The sequence below is a fragment of the Acyrthosiphon pisum genome, chromosome A1 (genome assembly GCF_005508785.2).
Source record: "Acyrthosiphon pisum isolate AL4f chromosome A1, pea_aphid_22Mar2018_4r6ur, whole genome shotgun sequence".
Taxonomy (NCBI): domain Eukaryota; kingdom Metazoa; phylum Arthropoda; class Insecta; order Hemiptera; family Aphididae; genus Acyrthosiphon; species Acyrthosiphon pisum.
This window is the reverse complement of record NC_042494.1, coordinates 38,559,089-38,571,018: the sequence shown is the minus strand read 5'-3', so window position 1 is coordinate 38,571,018 and position 11,930 is coordinate 38,559,089. Positions and strand designations below refer to the sequence as shown.

At 27.3% G+C, this 11,930-nt stretch overlaps 1 protein-coding gene across 1 annotated transcript in view; it reads left to right on the top strand.

Moving 5' to 3' along the window:
- The window catches only part of LOC100575640 (frequenin-1), a 201,270-nt gene that overhangs the window by 98,496 nt on the left and 90,844 nt on the right, over nucleotides 1-11,930 (top strand). Inside the window, exon 6 of the mRNA XM_029487013.1 lies at nucleotides 8,847-8,925. Within this exon, the coding sequence (XP_029342873.1) occupies nucleotides 8,847-8,925 (79 nt within the window). The remainder of the gene's footprint in view (nucleotides 1-8,846; nucleotides 8,926-11,930) is intronic.

Below are 11,930 nucleotides of genomic sequence, written 5' to 3'. Positions count from 1 at the left end.
TTTTTGCACCCATATACTGCAAAAATTAATAAAGTTATAATGACTAAAAAAATAAAAACATACTGATTACTTTGTTAAACTATTATAGATGACAAGAAGAAGACTTAATCGAAAATAAGTTTCTTTACTAAACACTGAACAGTATGATAATATATAGTTTAAGATATGTTGTTTTTTTTCCATTAATATTTTCTAACTATTTTAATTAAATTAGTTTTGAAATTTTGAACAAAAATAAGTGTAAATTACTTACTCATTTAAAATTTTAAACATGAAGTTCATTTTTAAATCAAAAAAAAAAAATAATCTTATTATTAATTATTACAGTTATCCTTATATGATATACTCAAATATTATAATTTTGTGAGTTTAATTTACTTAATATTTTAACTATATGTATAGGTTCTTAAATTTCATTCATTATAAGTATACGTGAGTTATCAAATAACTTATGGCTACGTGGAATTGTTTTATTTAATCTTTTATATCATAAAACATTAACTATTTAGAATTTTTAATATATTTTAGATATTTTTTTCTCTACGTCTTTCGTAAAATATTCAATTTTTATAGCTAAAACTTCTTCAAGATTTCTCATAAGCAATTAACGTAAGAACCTAAAAATGGTAATATCGTAAATCGTAATATCAAATAAAATATTATTCTTGCCTCGTTGGACCTCAAAACTTTTACGTAGGTATATTATTATTTCTCATATACACAATAACATTTTTAATTAATTTTAAGCTTTTGTCTATTTACCATGAATACCAGTCTACGGTAAGTCGGTATTGGCTATGAGTTAATTTTTTAATACGTAATAACAATAATATAATATAAGTAGGGGTAGGTATTGCAACACACCTCCTCGGCTTGTCAAACCCAGTGGCTGTCGATATTTATACCTAACTCTATCCAGTTAAGGAGTAGTTGGTTGGCTATTCCCACTACACGAACCGGTCCTTAGATCCGGGTTGTTGAATTGATATAAATAAAGTTTTCTGAGTTATATTTTACAGGTCCTAGAAACTTATGACCTGCGTTCATAGACTAACACAATTAACACGATATAGCAACGAATACAATGTTTTATTCAAGACTAAAATAATTATAATATTATAACCAATAAAATACACTATCACCTGAGTAACCCTGTTCTTAAGGGTAGTATATTGAAGATAACAGGAGTAGCGGAGTACGAGTTGAACAATATTGAATTATTATAATTTAACTATTAGGTACGTTATTATATACTTAAAGTTAATCAATTAATTACGTTTAATAATATTGTAAATATGACTATAGTAGACTGATGTATAGTCTCTATTTCACGGTTCAAAACTCGACTGGCTGCTATGCCAATAATATATAGGCTCGTACTCTACGTTCCTGTTTTCTGTTTACCTAAGCAAATTCGCCGAGTGCGACATAAATGACGAGTCAGTAAACTGCGAATCGTTACAGTATAGTAAAATAAATAACTATATTACAAATATAAAATATACTTTGTAATACTATAGGCTGACAGATTGTCTTAGCTCAAAACCGTTTATCGTATGTATTGACCAATCATTAAATTAAAATTTAACACATACATTGCAGTGACTTACTTATTGATGAATGTCGAGGTACTTTTGACACCTACTGTACAGAAGAGTGGTTAGTACAGGGGATGGCAAATAAGTGGCACGCGTACCATACTTGGCTCACAAGAATATTTCAATGGCACCCGAAAGACTTTCATGTGTCTATATATATTATATTCATATACCTTGAAAACAACAGCGCTTATTAACCAGACATTAAAAAATCTTTTAAATAATAATATGAAGTAAAACGTTCTAACAAATCGGTAAAAGTTGATTTTTTTTTAATAATTATTTTCTACATTATTATCATTCATTTTTCATTTATATTTTGTATAAATGTTCTGTATTAACAAAATATAATTAGTGGAAATTTTTTTTTTTGAATTGTTGCTTTATAAAAAGGCACGTTGAACAAATCCTATTTGCTATCCCTGGGTTAGTACCTACTTTCCCCATATTTTATTTATAATTTATAAGTTGATTTATAATACATTAGTCAACATTTTATCAACCACTTAAAGTTATTGCATATAAATAACATATGGGTACTATACGAATAAAAATATTATACTTTCAGTAAAATCACTGTGCAATACTTTTCTTTTTAATATTTATGGGTCTTAGGTCAGGTTTACTTACCTACTCAAATTCTAATTGGCTAATATTATATTCATATAAGTAGGTACACATGAAAAAGTTTTGGGTGCACAACTAAGTTGTAACAAATATTTACAAATTAAAGTAATATATTACGTCTAATTATAATGCTATTACCATTGATTTGGAAAATTTAAATATTCATTTGTACATATAAATCTTTATTTTATCAACTCATATTTTGATGTTATTTCGATTAATCTAGCTAATAGTTTATATCTAAGACATTTAAAACGTTTTGGTATTATTAAACAGTCATATTAACATATATAATAAAGAAATATACCTATTGGGTACCTATTAACATTAAATATCTGTTAAAATTATTGTTTTGTATTAACGGTCAGAGTCTTGTGTTTTTTACTCCTCATTTGGGCTTCACGCAATGAAAAATCCTAAGTTTTCTTTAAATACAACGATTTACAAATTATAGGCACTACGAAAATAGTTCGAATTTTTATTAGACGATATTATATTATTAATTAAATGTAATAAAATAAAATTAATGTACAACTGTACGGAATACTTGTACAATTGTACAGTATACACTCTGGTAATAAAAGTGAATAGTCTTCTATACTAAACAAATGAATACCTGGGAAAGACTACAAGACATCTCCAATTAAAAAAAAAGATTTGTTCGTATATGTAGTAACTACTAAAGCCAGTATCAGACGTCAAAATGAAATTTGTATGATTTCAAAACCAGAAAATATAATTTGGAGATGTCTAATTATTTACAACATACCTATGTATATAGTCAAACCTACGGTTTAAATTTCAAGTTTATACCACTACAAAAAGAGCACCACAAAACATTGCACTTTTTTCAGCAGGTACATATTTTTTTTTACCTCCATACATAGGTACCTACCTAAGACATATTATAATGTCAACAATCGAATACCATTTACCAATTTACCATTATTACCTGTAATAAAAGTAACTGTGATGAAAAAAATGAAAATTATAATACTGATTTTTATGATCTTATTTTAAAATAAAAATAATGTACTATGTTTGCAACAATTTTGTTTAATATGATATTTTTTTTTTTTTAAGCGTGTCATTAGATTACTGATTCAACTATTTAAGAGTATCAAAAGGTAGTTATAAGAAAAACTTATTTAGCTCTTGTAAATTAAAAATATACGAATTATTTAAATTAAAAGTATTAATGCATATTTTACTAATATTTAGAAGACCATAGTTAAGAAACTAGAGAACCAAAATTGATGATTTGGCTTTCGAAATCTTTAGAAAAAAAGCTTTAGCAGAATCTATTAAAAAAAAGTGATTTCCATTTGCCATTTAAAAAAATAAAGTCAATTTTGCCATTTGTAAACTTGTGTGTTCAAAAATTAAAGTTATTAGAAAAACGATTCTGAGCGGAGATGATTTGTCAGTCTGGATATTTTATATTGTTATTATTTATTTTATCATGTAGGTAATCAAGTTGAATTAATATTAAAATATTACAATTTTTTATTCGTTTCTATAGTGATAAACAAAGCGTTAGAAATTAAAATCCCATTTTTAGCGTTTTTTCGTAATTTTTCGGTGGTTTTTCCAGTGGCATTAAATAACTATTGAGAAAATCGAAAAATGACCTCTCTAAAGTACCATCTTGATTCAATTTGCTAAAAGATAAGGTACTATATGTTGAAATCGAAACACTCCTTCTGGAAGAAATTTGTATACAGGATATAAAAATAAAAAAAATAAAAAATAAACACCATTGTAAAAACAATAGCTCCCTCGCTCCGCTCAGAATCTAAAATAAATAATAAGTTAATAAGTTAATTGTAAGTGTCCATATAACTTTTAACTTAACTGAATTAAAAACATATTAGGTTAACTATTAACTTTAAACTTTTTGAAAGTTTTCTATTGACTTAACTTATCTCAATTAAAAATTATCATTAACTTGCCAAGGCTTGAATATTATATAGTTTATACAGTACTCATAATAAATTAAATATTTTTAGTGCAACAACGAGTCATCTTCATTTAAATGCTATCTCTGTATTTAACAAACGACACAGTTTTTTTTATTAATAGCTAATGTGCAATCAAAAACTATTTTTGACCAAAGTATGGAGATGTCTTGTTGTTTTTCCAAACCCCAATGTATCCAATTTATATATTACTGTTATCAGTTCGTAAAATGGTTAGGTGAGATACTGGTAGAGGTAATAGGTAAAAAACTACGTATGTCTAAATTATTTTGGGAGAGGTTACGGGAATGCAATTTCCGTTGTGCAAAAAGCATTTTTATAGGCCCCGCTATAAGAGTTATGCCCCGGGCTCCACCAAATGTAGGGGCGGCCCTGTTATCTGTTATAATATGTAGATTGTAGGTACACCCTAATGTATTTATAATTTAACCAGATTTATGAACATCGTACCATTCAAACCAATAAAATTACGCTAGAAGACAATTAATTTAAGATCTTTATAACGTGATAATAAAGAAAAATTACTAAACTTGGTAGATTTAATTTATTTAATGCGTTTTTAACAATAAAATGTATAAATTAAATAATCATAAAATTAAGCTATAAAGTTTTTAAAGTAACATGCCTTTTTGTCTTATTGCGATAGTATGATATAATAATATACGAAGACGGACTTAATAAATTATAATGTTATACCTTTGTATTATACCATTTTTATTAGTTTGAATGTTGGTTATTAATAAATTAGTGAAAAAAATATTATTATTTAAAACCGTGTTTGAGATTAAAAATGTACACAAAAGAATTTTTGAGTTATTATGCTGTTCATTTTGGATATCGTCTGAAGCACGTGAAATATATACGAGAGTTGTAAAAGCAAAAAACCTTCACGTGAAATTATATTTTATTATGATTGTTCTTTAGAAAACATCGTGTTTGTTTTTATATATAAAAATATTAATAATAGTTCATTTTGAATTCCGTTTAGGTACTGCATATGCAGGAATATAATACAATAATATTAATATTACAATTTATTAGGATTACTGAGAACTATAGTATAGGTATTATAAGTACTATACTTTTGGTACTTGTAGTATTCGATATTATTATATTAAGCCTGTATACTAATACATAGGTAATAGAATACATTATGATATGCAAATTACGTATTTATTTTATCAATATCAATATTAAAATTATTATTTAAAAATTTAAAATGCCTCGTTCTTAAAAATAGTTAATGGTATAAAATGTATTATTTTAAAGGTGCTAAAGGGTTGATATTAAGAGTTATGACTTATTGTTGTACAAAGTGGTGTGAAATGGAGTGGAGAAAGAAAGCTGGTTGAGGGTTTAGTAAGAGGGAATTTTAAATGAAATTCTAAAACAGAAGATCTATAACATAATTTATATCGTAAGTTTGTATATAATATATATAGTTTGTGCTATAACATATATATTTGACATTGATATATATATGTATAAATGTGAAAACGGAAATCTTTGTTACGGGTTAGCTCCGAAACTACTTATTCAATCAACATACAGTTTTTTTAAATTTAAGAAGACACCGCGGATTATTGGAAACAACTTTATCTGTATCGTAGCGTTTTTATTATTTGGATAAAGTAAATAAAATTAAAGTTATCAGTTCGAGAACTTTATGATTTTTTTTGTTTTTTTCATTTAATTATTGAAAATTATTGGTAAGTGCTATAAAAAAATATAAAACACTACGACACAGTTAAAGTTGTTCCCTATGATTTTGGAATTTTGGTAATTTTACTTTAAATACCAAGGTAGTGGTTCTATCCCACGGAAAACAGTTTTTTGTTATGTTGTACATTTAAAAACGGAGACAACGCATACGGGTATTACTTCCTCTTAATAATTAATTAATTAATAATTGTTAACTTTGTTTTTAGGTGGGTAAATTTGTTTAGTATATTGTATAATAATAATAGACGTATGAGAATAAAAATACGACAAAAACGAGACACGGTACAATACTGCTAGGAAAGAGGATATAATCCTACTATATAATACAAATAATATTATATAATATATTATATAAAAATGAAAAGCTGTTCGTAAGTCTGGCTAAATCTCAAAAGTGGCTTTACCGATTTGACTGATTTTTTTTTTTTTGTTGTTGTGTTCGTAATTGTCAGGAGTCAGGATAATGTTTGCATAAAAGAAAATATTAGGAAAATCCACTTAAAAAGTAGGAAATTTGGATGTAAAAAATACAACAGTGGCGCCATCCGTCTAGGCAGAAAATAAACTATATTATAATAATTTATTTTTGTTTATTGTATTTTATTTATTGTAAAGTTAATATTGATTATGATCAGTGTTGGGAAGGAACGAGGCTCGGAACGCGTTCTATTTAAAATATAGGAACGAGGAACGGGAAAGTGTTCCTATTTTTAAGGAACTTGAACAAAAATTTCTGTTCCTCAAATAATGAAAAAAAAAAAAAAATGAAAGTAGTTTTTAATAATAATATTTTCTAGAATATATTTAGTGTTAGTATTTTGGTATTACTTCATCAATCATTTGTAAATAGTAAAACGAACAACCTAGGTATCGTTGGTATATTTTAATTTAGTTCGAGATTAGCATATAAGGTATAATCATAGATATTATAAGAATGGATAGAACATCGAGCTTATCAACTGAGAATAAAGGTATACAATTTTTGAGGTTATAAGAGTGCCAAAGATTAGTAAGGGCCAGCTGCACCGTCTCTGATTAAAGTTAATCACAGTTTAACCGGCCGGTTAAATATCTGTTATCAGCTAATTAAGCGTAATCGGAGTGTAATCACAGACTGCACAACTGGCCCTTATAGTCTATCTCTCTCGTAGATATTGAACTTTCTCTCTTCTTATATCTGATATCATACGTATTATCGACTATCGTCTTGATATGTCCCACGAGAGAACAATCACTTTTCGCGCATCACGAATGATTCAATTGGTGCGTCGAGAACCACGTGATCACGTTAACACAGGGAAGTTGGACGTTGGTGGGGGATGCGCGGCCCTGACGAGAATCGGTCGACGGACTGATTTTTCTCTCATGGGACAGAGTATAAAACAAATCATTTTTGTTCAAATCGGTGCTCCGAGTTAGTTAACCGATAATTTCTGACTTAAAAATTGTTCGCAAAAAGACACCATTGACGACGTAAAAAATGTGTAAAGGAACGGGAACGAGTTCCTTTTTAAAAGGAGCTTTCCCAACACTGGTTATGATTTATAATTGAATTTAATTTTATACCTGTATATTTAGTCAAAACCATACCAAACTTAGTAAAAATGGTATTCCTTATGCAAATTTTATACCTGTATATTTAGTCAAAACCATACCAAACTTAGTAAAAATGGTATTCCTTATGCAAATTTACCGTTGTCCTGAGAACCTACACACGCATATTGTAAACAACGTGTTTATAAGACATTCATAATTGCGTACCCTCCACGTGGGGTCTGAAATCCATTGCAGATGAATTTTCTACCTGAAAGTATATTGCTCGCATAATCTGTCTCACGGGCAACGCCGTACGGCTATAACATTATAATATAATCGAACGTGTCCTGCCTGACTCACTTACTGATCAACGTAGACCCTACATAATGATGACTTGAGGATTGAAATTTTCATGGTACCTTTAAACCATCATGAAAATGTCCACTAAGAAAGCATCTTCCAAAATTCGAATTTCAAAGTGGTACTGGCTCAAGTATTTTGAAATTCAATAAAATGATCATACACCAAATATTATAACGAATTGAACAAAGTTTGAATCATATAGATTTGGCACTTTTAACGGGCAAAGAAGTGCACGGGATCAGCTAGTATATAATATACATTAACAATTATTATAATAATATTATTATTATAATTTATAGGTATGTCGATTTATAATATTTGATTCTAAGCAATGCAGTGTATGTATTTGTTTTAGAATGATCTGTTTTGTTTTTTTTTCTTAGTTTTTCATTCATTTTTAAATCAAAATGTTTCAACTATGAGAATATTTTTTTATAGAAAATTGTATCTACCTACTGTAAATCAGAGGTAGAAAAATCCCAATTTCAACTTTTCAAAATAACTGATGAAACAAAATAAAAATTACGAAACACCAGTTTTTGAAAAATTCAATATTATGTATAACCGTATATAATATTTTAACTTAATATTTATATTTCCATTTTCAAGACGTTAAAATATAATATTTTGTTTGAATATTGTATCTGTTTTTAAGCTCTTAATAGGCATTTTATAATTTCGAATTTTTTGGTTTTTTTTTCATTAGTCGCCTTCTTTAAAATGTAATACAGATATAGTTTCTTAAAAGTATTTCTTATATAAATTTAAAAAGATTGAAAATATCTAATCACATATTTATAAGCATTAGAAATTATTTTAGAAATAATAATTAGAAATAACTAGTTCAGTATAATATTACATTATATCATATTTTCGTATTAAAACATATTATTCAGTAATATTAAGTAGAGTATTTACTATTTACTATATTATTATAATATATTTATACGTGACTGTTTAATTGTGTGTTTTTATTTTCATATTAATCCAAATTTAATCACATTATAACATATTTTTTCAGGATGGTTCTATAGAGTTCGAAGAATTCATCAAAGCTTTATCAGTAACGTCCAGAGGAAATTTAGACGAGAAACTTCACTGTAAGTATACAATTATGTTATTTTAGTTTTCTTCACAACTGTATAGCGGTGGTATTTTTAGTGATTAAACTCAAATACTATAGTTAAATTGTAGGTCTATTTTATGCATATGTTTAGGGTACCTACTTGAAAATGATAAAATAGTTATCAGAAGAGGAAACATGTTTTCATTTCAATTTGGACGAGCTACTCATTTTTATTGGATACAATTTACGCTTCGTTAAATTCGTGTTATTTACTACCGAACTGTTTGCTTGGCACAAACTTCAAAGTTGTTTTTGAATATTCAAATCGACTATGTTTCAATGCCACGAATAAAGCATGATATTCGCGTGAACAGAATAAGCATTAAATTCTATTATAAAATTACGAAACATTATATTATAATGGATAAGAGTGTAGGTGCCTACAAAAACATGCATTTTATAATTTATACACATTAATAATAATATAATTCATCGGCTTGTGTTCTGCCAATGGAGTGTTGAACTTACGTGCAAACGTGCCTAATATAATATCGTGCGATCAATACAATCATACAGACAACGAGATAACAGATAGTTGAAAGAAGAAAATGGAAGGTAAACCTACCTGTTAGTAGTGGCCTTGTTCAGTTATACTTTTTAACCAAGATGAATTTCGTGTTTTTACTCTCGAGATTTTCAGTATACCTACCACGTTTGAGTGCTAGCTTAGAGCAGGTGCTTTAATGAAGGTGCCGCGTGGCCTTCAGTTGTAGATCAAAACAGAACTGAACTGATGATTTTACATAAACATTAAGCAATGTATCACATTGTCCTTATAAACTATATTATATTGACGAAATATCATGATTTATTTAGTTATGATCTTTTTCCGAATTAAAAGGTCCCCGTAGATCGTAACGAACTTCTAACAAATTCAAGAAAAAGAGTGTTCGATAATAATATGTCATTATATGAAGTGTGAGTTCGTATTTGGCAAAAGGTAATAATTTTAGATTCTGAGTGGAACGATGAATGTATTGATTTTACAATGATGTGTGTTTTTTTTTTTTTTTTTTTGTGTCTGTGTACACGATAAGTAGTCGAAATAATGCTTCGATTATCAACTTCAGTATCTTGTTCGATTGGAAAGTAAATATCGTTGGTGCATTGGGGAGGTCAAAATTTAAAATTCCCAGTAATTTTCAAAAGCGCCGTGAAAAACAAAAGAAAAATTAAGAAAAAACGGGAATTTTTACGCAAAATCTGTTTTCGAGAAAATTGATTTTGGTTTTAACTTTAAAACGAATGACTGTAGATAGTAGATACATGAAATTTTCACTGGTTGATTATATTTCCATTTTCTATATACGATAAAATTTTGAAAATAATTTGACTATTTTTGAGCTGTTTACGGACATTGTAAGTTTTCAATTTAATTAGTTTTTATTTCTATGAATGTCAATAAAACATTATTTGTTGAGTAAAAATACTAGAAAATTGAATACAAGGCTCCTGATATATTGTTACAATAGCAGTTGAAAAATATTAAAAATACATAGGCACAATTATTTTTTATAAGCATTTGAAGTTGAAATTTTGACAAAATTTATCAAATTTAAAATTGAATAATTATTTAGTAGTTAAAAATTTATAAAATGTTCAACTTTTATATCTAAGGATTGAAAATTTAAAACAAGATTCCACGTAAATATTTAATTCTGTTACCAAAAATTCTAAGAAATACATAAGCACAGTTTATTTTTATAGTCATTTTAAGTTCGAATTTGGACGAAATTACATATTAAAAAACCTGGAATAACTATTTTAGTTATTTTGTTGTGATTGTATAATATTATTTGTGGGTACTTGAAACTTCTAAAGTATATTATTATATAACTATGATAGTACCACGGTTTATTGTTGATGTATAACGCGTTACCTAATGGATATTGTGATATGATTAACTTGGAATTTATTATTGATACCTATAATTATAGATAATTTTTTTTTAATAATATAGATAAGTATACCTATAATATGTATGTCTAATACCCAGACTGACAAACCGTCTCCGCTCAGAATTGTTTTTCTTATACAGTGATATTATATCATTGAATTCAAATTTAATACTATCCATTAAACAGTGACCCACTTGTAACCTACTGTACAGCAGAGCGACAACCACTTACCCACCTTTTTTTATTTGGATACAGCATGTCATGCAATCACTATTTATGTGAAAACGCTATTAAATTAGATGTTATGCAGACATGCAGTCACTCGATAGGAAGGCACATTATAAAAAATACCTTTAATATGTTATGTACGAATGACGTAGACTGATTGTTGAAAATTACTTGAGGATATTCTGAATACGCTACTTTGGAAAAGTTAAATAAAATAGTTACATCGATATTTCAATGTTTGCCCGTGATTCAATTATTGTCGTACGTAGAAAATAAATTTCAAGTCACTACCTAGAATACTGTAGATGTATCATATAATTGGGTTTGCTGATATACAAAATATAAGTTCTTATGCCAATTATTTAAGTTTGATCAATGCATTTTTATAAGGATGTGTAATGTGCATTCATTTTTTGAGATATGTACCTATATGTATATTATAATATATATATATATATATCATCGACGTAGTTCCTACGCCCCACGCCCTTACATATAACATAGAAAATAAAATAATATGGTTCCAAAGAGTACCTATATTATTAAATACGCCATCTCAATAGTAGAAAATTGTATACCTTTCGAATTGTATGGTAAATGATGAAAGTTTAATTTGTGTGAGCCATAATTTTATAAGTAACAATAATATATACACAGACTCGGTGGAAAGTTTTTGAGTCTGAATACGTGTATTGTGTGCCATTTTTCCATTTCAATTTTGTTTTATTTCCATAATTAAATAAAATACTATTCTATTTTATTCGTTTTGAATTTTTAAAATGAAAATGTGGTGGTAAAATATGAATGAAAACATTTTACCATAGAAAATTAAAAATATTTAACTTTGTGCACA